General features: G+C 35.9%; 1 protein-coding gene across 2 annotated transcripts in view; it reads right to left on the reverse strand.

Moving 5' to 3' along the window:
- Nucleotides 1–280: 280 nt before the first annotated feature.
- Nucleotides 281–18432, reverse strand: part of IFT57 (intraflagellar transport 57) — a 57722-nt gene continuing 39570 nt past the window's right edge. Inside the window, exons 7-11 of one of the 2 annotated variants that reach the window (XM_004593213.3) lie at nucleotides 5633–5704; nucleotides 4637–4768; nucleotides 3300–3362; nucleotides 1656–1722; nucleotides 281–660 (exon numbers count right to left, since the gene is read on the reverse strand). In XM_004593213.3, coding sequence (XP_004593270.1) covers nucleotides 482–660; nucleotides 1656–1722; nucleotides 3300–3362; nucleotides 4637–4768; nucleotides 5633–5704 — 513 coding nt within the window. In that variant the 3' untranslated portion in view covers nucleotides 281–481. Of the gene's footprint in view, nucleotides 661–1655; nucleotides 1738–3299; nucleotides 3363–4636; nucleotides 4769–5632; nucleotides 5705–18432 lie in introns of those variants that run through there. The other variant, XM_058661840.1, reaches the window with a different exon arrangement.

Raw genomic sequence — 18432 nt, forward strand, 5'->3', positions numbered from 1 at the left:
TAATAAGCATTTAGCAATTCTATACTTATTAAAAAAATTGCAATTTTAGAAAACTACAAAGCCGAGGCAAGTGTAGTTTCCCTTCATATGAACACTAGCCCTACCTATCCTCAGCTGCTCCTTTGCTCCTGGGCACACAAGCACAGCTGTTCACCAAAGTCAAATGGCTACATTTCCAGCATTGGTTCACATGGTAACAACACACGCTGGCTTGCACAATGTACCAAAATGACCTGCCAGGCATGAGGTTTGACATGAGTAGTGATTAGCAACATCTTTATTGAAAATGATAATTTTTGGTTGTTTTTTTATATATATTCAATAGAAAGTCTTTGACCATCATAATCACCACAATATAACGTATATAAATACCTGTAAAAATAACCATCGAACATACTTTAAAATATATAACTGGGAAATCAACAGGAAATCTAATTTGACATAAAAACTCAACTAATCAGAAGCATGAGAACAGTATATTTTAATAAGAACCGATTGTTGATTCTGGAATAACTGTTGCGTGCATGTCTCTAGTCATGTTGGACTTCTCCTTCAGCTTCGATTGCAGTAAGGTGTGTTCCACAACACCGATCCTAATGTCCATCTGAACCGTTTCTTGCTTCAATTTTGTTAAGCTCTGTTTGATCTTCACCAAAGGAGCTGAAGAGTAAAAATAACATGGAATGAAAATGTTCATTTTGAGTATCAGTGTACTTACTATAGAATTGTATGACATTTTCCTCACTTTGTCTTAAGCCAAAAATAGGGTTAAAAACACAGCCAACAACTCACTGACATTCACACAATTTGGCTATGGCATTTTAAACACCTGAGATCTTCAGGAAGGAAAATGAGGCAGTGTTTGGTATGCTGAAGTTGAATTTTCTTCCCTTTCTGGGGGAAGAACTGCTGAGTGAGTGTTTAAAGCTGTGTGCAAGATGACTTTTTGGGCTAGTGTATTTGTAGGAAAAGGTGATACAAAAGGAGAGAAGGGAAACAGAATTACCTTTGAGATAAAGATAATGGGCCCATTTAAAACATTACCAAAAACAAAACAAAACAAAACCCATATCCCCTTTGAAGGATTACTCAATAGATATCACGAGAAATCTAGACCCTTTCAGGGCTTAGGAAAGCCTTAGGCAATCACTACTGTACCAAGAGAAAGCAACCAGCGTGCAGTGGAGGATGATTACTGTTTTCGATCTCTGAACAATCAGGTCTACTGGGTGGCAGCAAGAAAGACAAAGCGCACTCCACTGCCTCAGTACCAACTGGGCATACACTTAGTGTCCTTTTATAAGTAAAATGACAAAATGAAGCTTACTTGATGAAAACAAAGTAAACATTTCTTTTAAATTGGCATTATATTTCTTAGAAGTACATAGTTAAATATCTTTCACTCTTTTAATCAATGCAGTTTGAATAAAACCCAATTGTAGTAGAATAAGCTTTCTGCTCTCTGCTGGTTTAGAAAGAAAACAGTATATAGGTGCTTAGATAGGATGTCTGGGCCATGCCTCTATCCACAGACAAGGGACAAACAGTTCACTTTAAGAAGCAGGCTCACTAGTTGATATTGCTTCTGTAAGCAGTCTTTTGGAAGAGCGCCTTTTCGCTCTCACATTTCCTCTTGAACACAAGCATGTACTCACCACCATCAGTCATGCTGCTGCCCTTTTCTTCCATTTCTTGTTTCACCTTTTCTAATTCTTCTGTAACCTTTCATTAGAAAAACTGTCATAAGCATAGAGTATTAACAAATTTTCAAAATTTCTGAATGATGGCAGGGTAAAACAATTTGTTATTTGCATACAGAGGAAAATAAAGAAATAAGGGATATTCTGAATAAACTCGAACAAGAATATAGAACGTGCAAACATGCAGAGTTTTCATCTTCCGAGAATGTTCCCAATATCAATCTTTACTAAATTACTTTTACATTAGGTTTCTCTTAGTGTGACATGACACAACAAAAACAAACTTGTTTTAGGCATGCCAATGTTGCAATCATCTCATAGACATCTCTCATGCTGTCCTGAAACAATCAGTCATTAATTAAAAATAAGAATCCTAGACTGAGTTTGAATTTCTAAATTTCTTTGGCATTCTTCCTAAAGTGGAGATTAACACGAGACTATGCTATCTCTTTACTGAACATTAAGAAGATGTATTAGACAGTCATACATAAAAATATTCTGCTGCTTATTCAGACCATGAATTCCAAACTCCAAAAGCTTTCATCCTGTTCTGTCATGCTGGTTCTTAGCTGCATTCTCTAAGATATGTTACCATAACCTCTGTTATTAACAAAATTCCCAATCAGCATTAATGTAAGTAGAAAATATCTTTAAAAAGTGAAACATTTTTGCATAATCTAGGACTGAGTAATAATTATTGCAATTTAGTAGTAGGCTTTATTTTGAGCATACTGATAAGTTAAGCCTTCCCAGGGAATAAAGTGCTCATCCAAGTAAAGCAAATTAATTTCTTTTAGGCACCTGAAATGTTACAACTGGGGATAGCTACCTACTCCGAAAGAATAAATGGCTCCCTGGACTCCCTTCAAGTGTTAATTTAACTAACATAAGTGGGCACTTACTTACATATAATGTTTTATTTGCCTAGAAGCACCACGAGCTTAGGGGCTAAATATTTCTCTCATACTTCAGTATTTTAAAATAGTTATTCCTTAAATAATCTCTACAAAAGGAGCTTAATTCTTTACTGTCAAACCGTAAAGTCTGACAATTCCATTGGATTGGAAGTAAAGATAATCTTGGATTTCAGTCCCAAATTGGCTCTTGACCTTACTATATGGTTTTCCTTCTTTGGCTCTTTAGTGAACAGTAGGAATCTGATCAAGTTTTATCTGTCTTTCAATATCATGAAAATCAGTGCAAAAACACATGCAATATCCTGGAGGTTCTCAGAAAAGAAGATTCAAGCCATTCCCCATTATGGACAGAGAAATATCCAAATCCCACACAAATTAACTACAATTACTGAAAATGAATCTCAGATCTTACAGAATAACATAAAAATTTGTAAGACTCCTTTACCAGTGTTTTATTAATCTACATATTAGTTTACAGCCACTTTGAAATACAAAGATTAAAGGTAAGTATGTTCATCTAACAAGAAATGTCTAAAAACCAGATTCATTAATAAGAATATTAGGGATTTTTTCCTAAAGAAAGTGATTTGAAGCCATGGGAAGCAATTATTAGACAGAGTGGCATTACACCACTGTGCCTCTGAATGACAGGTGAGAAGCAAAGCAAGAGGGCTGTGTGTACCTCAGACAGGAGTCTGGTTCTTTCCGTCACGCCACCATTCCCCTGCTGGTATCGTTCCTTTGCCTGAGGGAGAAGAAAATTCATTTAATGACAAATTCAAACCAGAAATAGATTATTTACATATGACCTCTTTGTATTTGCCAGCCCCCTCATCATTTGAATACATTTGTGAAAGTGACATTTAACTGTAGTTATCTGATGTCTCTAACAGCACCAAAGCGCTATAAAATGATGAACTACCCTAACCTTCATGTACCATCTGTGTAACTCACATAGGCATGTTTCCCAATAAAAACTGTCCTTGGCTATTCCTAAATAGTTAGGAGAATGGCTCTGCTCAATCTAATTTGTACGCTGTACAAAAAAAAATCAGCTAAAAAATCAATCAATGTAGGGCAGCAAGCTCAGCAATTAATGAGGATTAATAAAGAGACAGTAAATCAACATGAACATGTTCTTGGAAACTAATTCAATAATCAATTTTTAATAATAATATTAGCCATATGTGGCCTTATTCGGGGACTTGCACAGCATTTTAGTAGTAGATTTCTATGTGAGGAAATAAGCAACATAATAAAAATATTAAGATTATTTTCTATGTATTCTTTGAAAACTTCTGAAAGTACAGAATTAACTCATTTGTTTCCACTGCTTTCTCCTTCATCTATCCTGGCCTTCTGAAAGGAAAAAAAATGCCTTTAATTGATATTGTTTGCAAATGCTCTGTTAATTAACAGCAAATCAGAGGGCATAAATCTTTAAGCAAAGCGTTAGACATCCCTGCTACTGGAACAAAAACAAACAAAACAAAGCAAAAAAATTGTGGCTTTCAAAGGTTAGGGCGTTGTATTTTATTTTATTTTTGGGTTAAAATAAAAAAAAATTAGGAGAGTAAAAATACATCTCATTTCATTAATTACACAGCTTGTCTCTGAACAGCTTTCACATTTCTTATTCTGTGGTTAGTGAGCTATTATGGCAAGGGCTGTCTTATCCCTCTGACACATGTGAACGGATGCTATTCTTCCTCCTACTCCTGCAGTAAATTAACGACAGGCTTAGAGACAAAACAAGGTGTCCTGACACTTGATTCCAGTTCCAACCAATGCTCTCCAACAATATATACCTTCATTGGTTGACATCAAATGAAAAAGTGTATTGAAAGACTTCTAGGAGACATTTTCTATTACATGTAAAATGGAGGTATGTTCTTTTTCTCATGTGGCTTCCTAAACAGGGTGGACAATTAGAGCGGTGCTCTTTGTGAGAAGAATTTCACAATTCTCAAGTGAAAAGAGTGTGTCAATTTGGGTTTGACTGTCATCAACTGAAGTTACCTCACTCAGCTGGGCTTGCGCGGCACGATACTCCTGAACCAAGTGTTCAAGCTGATTGTTGATGTACTTTTCTCGGCTGCCAATCTTTTCCAGGGTCCTACTAATTTCATTGTGAAGTTTGTCCAAAAAACCCTAGAAATTTCACAGGATTTCAGTAGATAAAAGTACTTACAAAACGATATTTCAAAAACAGTTAAACAGTCTCTTGACACATTCTGACAAATAATCAACCACATATGGAAAAAATAACAGTTTTTTTTTAAAGCAATGAAATTAGGTAATGAGAAATATTCTGGTCACATTTTATGGAATGTTAAAAATAAATCACACCTGGTAATGTTAATTCTAGTGTCCTTATGCATATCTAAAATGTGATTGTAACTAGCTTTATGTAAAGTTCACAATCTTAGAAAGTATAGGAATATCATGGACTCACCTATATCACAAAGGCCTGGAATATGCCATTTAAAAGTATATCTTGAAACCTATAGCTCTAGCCTGGGACCCATAATTTCTCAGTATAGCTTTGTTTCTTTGTGGCATCCTCCAAAAATTTCACTTTCTAGCCTGGCAGCAAACCTGGGGGAGCTAAAGGTCATAGACATTGCTCACATCCCCTGAAACTCAGAGGAATACATATTAGATATGTATATTATAACGCTATATATGGAATACCCATACAGCCTTTTTTAAAGTTCATTTTCCATAGTTGGTTTGATGTAAGGGCTATTGAAATATAACATGGCATATCCAAATACATAAGCATTTGCAAGGCAAGAATGGTGTCTGCGGTATTTTTCAATCCCACAGGTATGTTTGTGTACCTAGATGCCCTTCTTTGCTAACTGTACCGTGAACAGAAAAATACTTTGTTAACAAGTTGTAGTTTATCTATTTAACTTTGACGTGAGCTGTGAGTACAAGGTAAAAATGATCCATAATTGGTGACCTGTGGATATTAAATGTATACTGATGTGTCAGAAGTAATTTACGTACCTTAGTCTCCTTTAGAGCAGATTCAATTCCACTTTTATGCTGGTGCATTTGATCAACATGAATTCTCCAATCCTACAGGTATAAGAGCACATAACAGCACAATCAAAAATACTGTATTTCCTTCATCCTCTGAAGTTGTGTTCTTCATTGCTTTTGTTACTATCCTAATTCAGGTGGCAGAGCCCTATGTACAGTTTGCAATGAGATTGTAAATACTTGGTGAGCATTTTAGGATAAAATCCTCTAAATAAATGTAAATTATTTTATGTGTTCACAGAGTGATGTCTGACAATTTGAATATAAATTGTTCCTGCACTGTTGGTGGTTAATATTTATGATTATTCATCAAACTCAAAAATTCTAATTATTCTAGAAGAAATACTTATTCAAGCAGTAACAATTATGTTTGCCACAAGCAACTCTGGACTTAAATACATCAAAGATTAATTTGTCTCTTGGAGATTAAAATGGGCTCTCTTCAGTAAGAATTTGAGTGTCCTTCTAAATAAAGTCTTTCATGATTACTAGAGTTCATGTATTTTTAAATATGGTCTGGTGCTATTAGACTGATTTGAAATAGTGTACATATTTGAAATCTGCATGAACATTTTTATTCCCTGCAATATATTTTTAAAATATTTCAGATTATGATAGTACAAGTAAATTTTTACAAGATTTATTTATTTTTATTGGAAAGGCAGATATATAGAGAGAGGAGGAGAGACCGAGAGGACGATCTTTCGTCTGATGATTCACTTCCCAAGTGACTACAATGGCCGGTGCTGCGCTGATCCAAAGCCAGGAGCCCACATCCTCTTCCAGGTCTCACATGTGGGTGCAGGGCCCCAAAGCCTTGGGCCATCCTCGACTGCTTTCCCAGGCCACAAGCAGGGAATTAGATGGGAAGTGGAGCTGCTGGAATTAGAACTGGCGCCCATATGGGATCCTGACACATTCAAGGCAACGACTTTGGCCGTTAGGCGACGGCGCCGGGCCCAGTACAAGCAAATTTTTAAAGATTTATTTATTTTTATTGGAAAGGCAGATCTACAGAGAAAAGAAGAGACAGGAAGATCTTCCAACTGATGATTCATTCCCCAAGTGACCACAACAGCCAGAGCTTTGCCAATCTGAAGCCAGGAGCTTCTTCTAGGTCTCCCATGTGGGTACAGAGTCCCAAGGCTTTGGGCTGTCCTCAACTGCTTTCCCAGGCCATAAGCAGGGAGTTGGATGGGAAGTGGAGCTGCCGGGATTAGAACCGGCGCCCATATGGGATCCCAGCGCGTTCAAGGCAAGGACTTTAGCCACTAGGCCACCGCGCTGGGCAAGTAAAATTTTTAAAACACAAGAAACACATAAGAAAAATGTCTCCTGGTAAGTTGAAGTAAGTGTTGGCACAAGGACACTTCTCAATCTCACATATCTGTTTATATACCTTGAGACTTGGCTTTGTTAGTGAGACTATTTTGTGAAGAGAAAAATATTTTGTAATTCCATTCTGTCTTTACCTTAATTATGCTTTCAATGAGCTTGTACCTACACGGGTTAAAAAAATAATTCTTGGGTACTTCAAACATATCAATTATAAGATTTTAGTACATTAAAACTGTGAAGAATCTAAAAACAAATAAAAAAAGCATTTAATCTCATTCTTTTCATTTGAAACAGAAGGAAACAAAGACCAGGTAACAGAAAGTGGCCTTATATGTAGTGGTGTATTTGAACTGGAAGTCAAAAGCATTGATTCTCACACAACATGTATTTACGATTTGGGGTTAAAAAGGGAGAAGCTGACTACACATTACTAGTGATGGTTATAAAACAAAACAAAACACCAGTACCGTGCTTCCTTTCTCTGCAAGCATTTTTGCAAACTGTGAACAAAGGTTTCTCAGATTTTGAGAACTGTAAAGCATTTTAGAGATCAATTATGAATCCATTTAACAATTATCTAGTGGAACATTTTCATTTGACAGCCTAGTGGGCTGTTCACCACCTGTGACTAGGACTGGGAAGACCTGCAAGAAAACAGGACCCTCTCAATTAGGCAGCCATTACTAGAACAGCGAGGAGAAGCAATTTGCTGGCCTTTTGCAACAGCAAATCTAATAGTGGGTGTTTGGCTAACAGTTAAGATGCATGACCCACATTGGAGTGTCTGTGTTCAATCCCCAGATTTGACTCCTGATTCTAGCTTCTTGCTAACAGAAACACAGGAAGAAGTTATGGCTCAATTAAAGTGGCTTCCTGGCCCCATCCAGGAGTCCTAGACTGAGTTCTTGGTCTGTGACTTGACTCTGATCCAGCCCTGTATATTGCAGGCATTTGGGAAGTGGACCAGCAGATGAGAAATCAATTTTTCTTACAAATAAATAAATGAAAAATTTAAACCAGAAATATCTTTAAGCCCAAGAAGGCATCTTCATGAAAAAGTAACAACTATTATTTAATCATAGTTTGAAAAATATTCATTTTTCCTTGCTCCAAAAATAATTGTGGAGAAATTTAAAAATACTAAGTTCAAGTGTTTACACATGTTCCTTGACTTCCTATAATTCTTCTTTTGCTTTTATTTCTTAATGCACTTTGATATGTAGAAACACACACACACACACACACACACACACACACACACATATATATATACAGTTTGTTATAATTGAATGAATATGCTGAAAATAGTTTATGTTCTCCTTTTTCTACCCAGCACTACTTACAAATATATTTTATGCATGCTTTGGTATCCAAAACACTTTTACGGAAGAAAACATGCCCAGCTCATCTATGTGTAAGCGTTATAACTTGCGTTGAAACAAAACTCCAGGAAAGAATTGCGTTTCTGTGGAAACTTGAAGCATGGATAGCATTTCAACTGGTTGGAATGGAGTGGGGAAGTTGAACAAGGAAAAGCAGGAAAGTGCACATGAAACAATTAGTGTGGCCGCCAAGAATACAAAAAGGAAAATCCAATGTGTGGTGTGGGAAGAACGGATTATGAGGAAATTAAACTGGAAAAGTAGTTTATAAACTAGGGCTTTTCTATAATAAGGAAGAGTGTGGATAATATGTGGACAAAGGGGGATTATCAAACACTTTTAGTTTCAGTTTAAACATATGTCTGTATTTTGAGCAAGTAAAGGAATGACAAACTGACAAAAAAAGGCAAGAGATTGAGGACATGCGGGAGACCAGTTAGGAGGTTGTGGCGTGGTTCCCATCACATAGATTAGCAGGATTTGAATTAGAACAGGACTTGTAAGAATGGAAAAGAAGTGATGATTTGAGTAGTGACTGAAGTGCAGTATGGTTAAGTGGAGAGGCAAGTCTTCAAGGTTTCTAACTTGAAGAGCTAACGACTTAGTCATGCAACAAGAATAGTGCAACAAGACTAGAACAGAAGGGAAGACTTCAGGAACTAAAAATACTGAGGAATTTGGTTTTGGACTTTTAACTTGGTAAGTCACTGGGACATTCGTGGACTCTTACTGCCCATGGATGTGGAATGCTGGCAATGGCTCATAATTATGTGCTAGACAAAACTGTACACTTATTTTTATGAAAATCTTCTAGATGGTCACATTTCCTAATGCAAAATTGTAAAGAAAAGATTTGAAAGTATTCTTTCATTTTAAATCACCAATTTTACCTCGAGATTATTCTCAATGAAATTGAGAACACACAAAACTAATGTACAAGTTATTTGTAAAGAAGCAAAAATTTTTATAAATATCTACTAGTAGAGGAAAGCTTAAATTAATTTTACATATTCATTCTACTACTAAAAATAAGAAAGTATGATACTGCTTTTTTATACATCTCAAATCCAAGCAAAGCTCAATAACACATTGTCTGGAAAGGAAAGAAGCTAATGTAAGCACATGATCCTGAGAATGGTGGTTACTGAGTGAGGGGGCAAAGGAGAGGGTACCTAGATGGCTTCAAGGGTGTTATAATGGTCCAGTTCTCAAGTCTAATAGAAGGCATTTAAAGTATTGAGCTTTATAATTACGTATGCATTGCATATTACATATTATATCTATTAATACTGCATATGAACATGTTAAACAAATGCGCTAAAACTATTTAATGAACAGCAAGACATGTTAACAAAATATAGTAAAGTGGAATACAGTCTGATGTGAATGTTGCCTTCAGGTGTCCAATGAATTAAAAATTAGTAAGCACGTGAATTTGACAGCACATGTGTGTAAGCTTGATTGTATGTGCGTACTTGTAATATTAAGACAGGATTTAAATATAGATGCCTTCAAATCTTTTCTGTATCCAAAAATGTTCCCATTTCCTAGAAGGGGATTTTTATCAATTCCAGCTATTAAGAAAAAAAGATAAAGCTTCTAGATGGCAAAGGAGTTTTGGGAGTGGTTTAATATATAGTAGTAAATAAACAGAAATGACTTTAATTGTGACATTTAAAAACACAAACAAAAGAAAGCAAAATATTCACATGAAAAACTCACGCTAAAATGGAATGAAAAGAGATTCTGTTGCAAAGTTTTTGAAATACAGGCTGTTTTTTTTTTTGGTAACAGATACTTTCTGTGAACTTTCTGAAGACTTCTTGTTCACAGTTTTAGAAAAACTACAACTGATATCTGTTTTAATGTTTTAAAAAGTTTTGTGGTAAGAACTGAGAAATTTTACATTTTAAGGAAGCAACTGAAAATGTCTTTGGATCCCTGAATGTGATTAAAAGAAAGTGTACAATGATGATAGTAACTGTTATATTAGTAGAGAGTCTGTCAACTTATCTGAGACAAAGGTTTGGAGAGATCAGTAGATGTTACATCCTTTCTTATTCAATTCCACCTTCCCAGTAAAAGGTTTGAGATTTGCTGGCTGGCTGTGGGGAAGAGTATGCTTCCCTCACTGCTTGATGCTGGCCTTGCCTATGCCATTCTCTACAGTCAGCGGATGATAATGGACAAGATCTACACCAGGACTGTGCACAAGCTGAAAGCAGCATCTATCCACCAGCTCTTTCGCCCTTTCTTTCAGCCATAATAACCCTTACCACACATGGGACCTATCTTTTCAGACCTGGCCTGGGAGTGAGAAACACAGAGCAAAGCCAGAGTAGAACTACAGCTGAGTCACAGCAGATGTGCATCTTCAGAGAGAATAATGTGTTATTGTTGCACACCACTGCGATTTGGGGGCTGTTATGCAGAAAGACTGACTGCACATACATATTTTATAGTGAGAAAAACTAAGACTCAGAGAGGCTAAGTTATCTTTTCAAAGCCTGAGGTCTGGAAAATGGAAAACACTCCGAAACCAGTGTATTTAGCATATATTATAGGACGTTTTTCTTTGTGATAAAATGTTTTCCCTGTGATTGGAAGGTAAACCAACAATTCTTTCTGTTATATACTCAATGAAAACATGTGGGCCACTGGGGCCTCTTGGTCACTTATTCCAAAGTGATCTAATGTGTGTTCATTAAGCATCATTTCTCTTCTCTATTGAAAATGAGTGTTTCACCTAATCTTGCATATTTTCCCTCAATGGAATTGAGGATATTAATAATGATTAGAGTAAATCATTGCTGTTGGCTTTCTAGTTTCCAACATCCTGCCATACAAAATCTCATGTATAATTCAATCATTTATCAGGGTACATGGCAAAGCTATTGTTGGCCTCATCTCTCTCCCTGTTGCAAACTCTTTAGCACCAAATTATGTATCTTCCTTTTTCAGGAACTAGACAATTGTGATGAAATATCTGCAGATGGTGATTCACAGGACATCATAACATCAAAATGCAAGACCCAGCTCAGCTGTTCAGGTCACTGGCAGGACTCTGGACCTCTGAATATTATTGCAACAAAACAGCACCCGATCAATTCCCTTGGCATATGCACAGACATTTTGTTCCTTTCTCCAGATTACCAACAGACCTTAAAGCTTCCCCTGAAACTGCTAGGCAAAGAGAGGCTAGGGATGGTGACTGGCACTGACATCTGTGCATAACTCTAATTTACAACCAGTACAATGTCAAATTATGCATTTTTTGGAAGCCAAGTTGGGCTTCGTTATGTATGCAGAGGCAAGTTTAAAGACTTTTTGAAAGACAAAAAGCCAAGGAGAATACTGTGCTGTGTTAGGATGCTCTTTCCTGAGCTCAGACCACAGCTGACCCTGGCATGTCACAGATGTCTCAACACCCTTCACTTCACCCCTCACAGCAGGAACTGGACCCTACGTCTCCATTCTGCATTACTTTCCACTGCGGAAAAGTTTACCCCATTCAGTCATCTCCTCTATTCCCACTGAGTCTCCCATAACTCCATTGTGAATAATGATCAATGAAATCTTAATGGTTTGTTTTGCAGTATTATTTTTAGTGACTATAAACACATTCATAAGGGTTTTTGTATGTTTCATTTAAGACTGTTTCAATTTAGCTCTCTTTAAGGATCTTCATGATCACACTTTAACAAAAGAAAAGAAGTTTTAAATTTGCATTTCACAGGATGAGAAACAAACTGAGGTTGTGTGATTTTTGGCACCATGAATCACAAAATGTAAAGGAAACCAATGTCCTTTCTCTCACTTATCAACTTTCTGTTATATCAAGTGATTTCTTTGATTTGCTTACTTCGTCATCTAGTTTCAGTAAGAAGCACAAGAAATTAAGAGAACTTACAATTCAAAGATCATTCATTAAGTGTATGTTTATTATCTTGGTTATTTTGGTAAAGTGTAGACACTCACCAGAGGCTTGCTGCCTCTAATCTGCTGAGATGAACAATCTAGATAAACTTGCCTGACTAGGCTTTAAAGCAGGATCAATATGTTCCAAAGAAGGATTTATGATAGCACTCTCCTACAAACAAAATGTACTGGCTTTAGTTATCTTATTTCATTTGTGATACATGGTTTTGGTATTTATACATTTATTTTTTCTTCTTTATTTAGCTATAATCTTCCAACAGCCATATCTATCCTGAAATTTTCTTTTAAATAAATAAGCAATAGGGGGCCATAAAACCTCTGTCTGCAACATCGACATCCCACATGGGTGCTGGTTCAAGTCCCAGCTGCTCCATTTCTAATCCATCTTCCCTAATAATGTGCCTGAGAAAATTTATGGAAAGTGGGCCAAGTCCTTGAACCTCTGTTCTCTCTTGGGAGACTGGAAGCAGCTAACAGTTCCTGGCATTGGTCTGGACTAGCCTTCGCCATTGTGGCTATTTGGGAAGTGAACCCAAAAATGGAAGATTCTTTCTCTCTGTAACTACATTTTTCAAAGAAATAATTCTTTTAAAAAATTGAACAGTAATATCAATGTTAACATTCATGGGATATTCAGGTACTATACTCAAGATTATTGATATTCATCACACACAAGTAATGTTAGTTCTACTAAGTAGTTATCCCTAATAAGATGAAGAAATTGAGAATTAATTTTTATTAGACTTCATAAGTTCAGACAGTAAACTTGTGGTAGGGTCCAAATGTGCAACAACAGGTATATCATAACATTATTTCCCTGGTGAGATGCAATAAGGCATAACTAAAAGTTTTAAGGGTATATAACAAATAAGGAGGACCTTAGGTTTATCTGTAACTTCAATTTTTACAAAAATGCATTTATGTACTGTGTAACAGAAACAAACTCAAAATATTCCTAAGGTATACATTCATAATTAAGAACACATAATATTTTATTTAAACTTAAACAAATATGTTTGTTATAAAGAAATATACAGACTCAACTGGTTTCTTTGATGAATTTTCTCAATATTTAATAAAAAATAATCCTACATTAAACTCTACAAGAGAAGATGAAAAAAAAGGAAAGGAATTGCTAACTTGTTTTACAAGGCCTGTATACCTGCACTGAAACCTGACAAGGACTTTTTTCTTAAACAGCAATGTTAATAGTAGAGCTCAACAGCTTTGTTAATAGACATGAAAGTCCTAAACAAAATATTATCAAACCCAAATAAAGTTCAATGGTATATGAAGATGGTAATGTATCATGACCATGTTATATTTATTCTACAACACACAACTGTTTAAAAACTCAAACATTAACCTGTAAAATTTTGTACAAGAGGAATAAAAAGAGATAAAGTGTGTATGTTCATTTCAATAAGTGAATAAAAAGATCATTTGAAAAAAAGTTAATATCCATTTACCAAAACACTCTTAATAAGGTAGGACAAAAGATAATTTTCTTGACTTACTAAAATATACTTAGGAAAGCCATGAAGCTAACATGATATTTAAGTCTGAAATTAAGATACTGAAATCTTGTTCCCTACTTATGTCACTTATATCCACCAACATAAGACCAGCATTTTGTACCAGTATATTAGGCAAGATAAAATAAAAAGCTGTAAGGCTTGTAAAGAAAGATAAAGATTGATGTTATTTGCAGACATAACTGTAAGTGTGAAAGAATCTATAGGCTTAGTGTTAGAATGAATAAGTAACCTAACAAATTTCCAGGAAACACATAAACATAAAAAATTATTTCTATCTATCAGCAACAAATAATAACAAAATATAAAGCTACCATTTTCAATAATATCAAATAACAAATAGACTAATATAACGAAATAGTCTAGATGCAGACCCATACATCCATGACCACTTGATTTATGAAAATGTAATGCACTGGCTAAAGAATAGCTTTTTAAATAGACAGTCTGGACCAGTTGTATGTCTATATAAAAACTAAATAAATTTTGAGTGCTACCTCACATCACACACAAGAATGAAAACTTAGACTGTGGATCTCAGTGTTAAAGGCAAAACAATAAAGGCTTAATAAAACAGTATTTTCAAAACTCTGACATAACAGATTTTAAAAAATAAAACCTAAAATACTAACCATATTCATCGCCCTCTAGAAAAAGTCCTTTTGAGTATATCAAAATTATGCCACTGTTTATCAAAATGCAGAAAATGGTGAGTGAAGAACAGCAGATAACTGCAGGTCATAACACCTGACAAAGAATTCATACAGAACTTTTTTTTTTGCTTCCTCGCACCCCCCACCCCACTTTTCCCCTTTTCCCCTTCACAATTCCAACATTGTGTTATTTGCATGTGTCATGACACTGCAGGTATAGGCAATGGTAGAGAATCTAGCATCTTGTTGTCAGGGTACACATGGCAGTTTCGTTGGGGTCTTTATTTTTTTCAGGAGTAGAGATGTACAGTGTAGTGCCTCTTTGTTTTCATCTACTCTAGTCTCAACTACACCATTCAATTATGAGAAAAAAACTTCTTCAATGTCAAAAGGAAAAATAGATATCCTAACAGAAAAAGGCATTAGAGTATATGCAGACGAGAAGGCGCTCAATCTTATTTGTCTGTATAAGAAAGTGTAAATTAAAAGAAAAATGAGAAATCATAATATACCTACGGCATGACTAGCAGAAGACAAAAACAGATAAAGATATGAAAACTCTGTACTATGTACACAAATTCTCACAAATCTAAAATTATTCCAAATTTAAAAGCTTACTTTTCAAATGATGGGATAAAGTATCATGACAGTAGATTTAAATACATCTGTGTTAATATCTTAAATGAAATAAATACTAATTAACATTCAGGACAAAAAAAGACTAAGACAATAGTTAGTGTTGAATAAGACATGAAAGAACAAATTTTCTTGAACTGAGGGGATAAATTTTCATAACCATTTTTAAGAACTACTTGGCAGGCTCTACTAAAGCTGAGCATACACATACATGAGAACTTAGCACTTCCACGCGGGAAATTCTAGTAAAAACGTGTACATATGTTGTTGACCTAAAAATACATACAAGAATTTTCATAGCAACATTATTTACAGTGTTTCCAAACTGGAAGCAACTCACACAATCCAGCTGCAGGCAGCCCTGGGAGGGTGAGATTGTGTTACGCCCCTCTCAGCCTCTGAAGGAGTGGACAGCTGGAAACTGCTGACTGCACTTTCTGTAAGACTTTGCTTGGATGGGGGTTCAGCAGCATACCTCAGTTCCAACCACAGGCAGAAAGACATAGCACAGTTTTAAGACAAGGAGCAAGGACCAAACCAGAGCAACAGTCCAACAGTGACTTCAAGACCACAAATAGAACATCAATGTTTCTGCAGTCTGCCTAACAACTCATTCATGATCAAGGATAAAACTGAAAATCTGATGGCACAGGAAGCAAAAGGAGTGGGAATGATAGAAGCTGCAGATGGCGAAGTCCACTGTGGCAAGTCTGTTTAAGACGTCCACTTTACCACGTTTTCTGGAAGGATATGAGTGGTGAATTCCCCTTCCACACAGAACACTACCTTCTCAATATGAGAAGCATTATCTTTATTCTTTCCTTGCCATTATGCCCAAGGAGATTTACAATCTCCTTCTCATTGTCAGAATGTTTTTGTTTTGCTTTTGTTTCACATGTTTGCATGTGTGAACACTTGTGAACATATGCACGTAAAACAGAAAACGAGTGACAGTCTATTCAATTAAATAACTTTTTCATGAGATTGAATTACTTTCTTAATGAAAAATGTCCACCAGGTTGCAGAGTAATTACAAAATGAGGCTTTCCTGAATTTTTAAATGAGACATTTTTCTTCCATTGCCAGAAGCGTGAAGTCTTTTGCAGCATATCCTTGTGGTGTAAAAGCACGATTTTTTCTTTTTAGGGGTTTAGAGAACTAAATTTACAACTGAAGACGAGCTGAGTACGCATGTGTGGTGTGTGTTGTGCTGTATTTCTTGCAGGGGGGTGTGAGAATAATCACGACTGCTAGAAATCTGTGCTTCCTCAGGGAGGTTTCTGCTTTCTAGAGCTATCTCTTACTACAGAGAAAAATGAAAGTGTGCATAGTAGGTAAGTAAGGCTATCATAACAAGTCTTGGTTTTGTTACACCTGCTTGTAATTGAACTGAAAATTGAAATCTACTATAACAGGCTATACTGAGGCATCAGGAACTATACAGGGACATTTTTTTTTTTTTGGTGTGGATGACTAAGGTTAGGCACAACAAACCTTCAAAGTCACAGACATGAAGGTAAGTATGCCTCATTATGGTAAATGAACACCAGACCCTCTTAACACAATACTGTGCTTCCTTCGGATTCCAGCCAAATAATGTTCTGTAGGCAAATAATGTTTTTTTAGCTATTTACCCCTGCAAGAATGCGCTGTTACATTCCACTTAGGATAAGATCAAGCCAACGATTTTCTTTTAGGCTGTTTACCAAGAAACTGCACTGATGTTTGAGATTTATTTAAAAAAAAAAAACATCCTGTTATCAGATCCAAAACCAGTTTCCATGTTTTGTATTTACTTCTGAGCCTCAACTCTAACACCTGATGTGCCACTGGTAATGTCCTCCCCTGTACAGCTTACCCTTTGGAACTCCTTAAAAATCCCAAACTGCCCTGGCATGTGACATGACAGCCCTTGAGACATCAGGCTTGTGCCGTCTCATCTACTTACATATCACACTTTCTTTTTTCTTTTATACTGAAACCTTGTCCTTATTATTCTAATCTCTAAATAAAATAACATTCCTAACTTGTGTTGGGGTTACTTTTAGTCAACAGCAGCTGCTAATAAAGAGTTTACATATGTTGATTCAGACCTATCATTCATGCTTACTCATTCCCATCCCTCCTCTGTGGCCAAATCTGTGTTTTTAGTGAGGGCTTCTAGGATTTTAGGAGATGCAAACCCATAGGAGATATCTGACAAGGCAGACAGGGATACAATATTTCTGAGAATGGAGGAACACACAATTAACCAAATCAGAACTTAATCACTTCAGAGACCAGTGAGTAACTCCAGGGGAGAAATGGACCAAATGAATTTGGCAATCCTTACCCACTTTAGGAATGTACTAATCAAAACATGCATCTCACACTGACAGTCCTTCAACTCCAAGGAAATCCCACACACATAATGAGCAGTACTAGTTTTCTCGTGCATATCTGAAAGAACCAAGAAACTGCACATTGCTATTTGGATGTAAGGAAGCAGATTCAAACACCATGAGAAAAAACACATGGGAGTGAAATTTATCAAAATAGGAAACTTTTAGTGAATCAGTGAGAACTACTCTGAAACAGTTGGTTAGAAAAATAAGCCAATAAAAAGTACTTTTTGTAGGAAGGTCCATATGACAAATGGTTTCTGCTTTGATTCATATTTTATATTAAGTAACTTAAAGGAAACATTAAATCATACTTTGCAATAATGAAATATTTAGCCAGTCTAGACATTTTAATTATAATCAATGCATATTAATTCAGTGCTCTCAATCATAAATGTCTTTTTGAAATATATTAGCAGTAAAGCATCAGCAAGTTCCGTTTGCAATATTTACATAACATGCCATCATTATTGGTTATTTTCTAAAATCTGATACCACTTTTGATGCTCTGTAGTTACAGCTGGTGGTAATCTCTGAAGCAAAAACACTTATTCTCCAATTTCAACTTGTGATAAACATTGTCCTATGGGAATCCTTCTCCCACTAATATTCCCCTTGCCATCCAGTTGACATTTATTATGCTCAGGGTAAACTGGAAAGAATCATTAACTATCTGTAAACACAGAATACTGTGAATCTTCAACAAGACTGCAACAGAAGCAAGTAGAAAATTTCCCCAGTTGCTTAAGCATGGTGGGGTTGTTCGCCACACCTTTGCTCTAGTTTTGCATGTGTAATTTGAGCAGCTTCCTTTCCCACAATCATGATAACTGTCATGACCTACATGTAATAAAGAAACACACACACACACAAAGAAACTGGCAAATAATGTAAGTCCGC

Source organism: Ochotona princeps, chromosome 3 (genome assembly GCF_030435755.1).
Source record: "Ochotona princeps isolate mOchPri1 chromosome 3, mOchPri1.hap1, whole genome shotgun sequence".
Classification (NCBI taxonomy): domain Eukaryota; kingdom Metazoa; phylum Chordata; class Mammalia; order Lagomorpha; family Ochotonidae; genus Ochotona; species Ochotona princeps.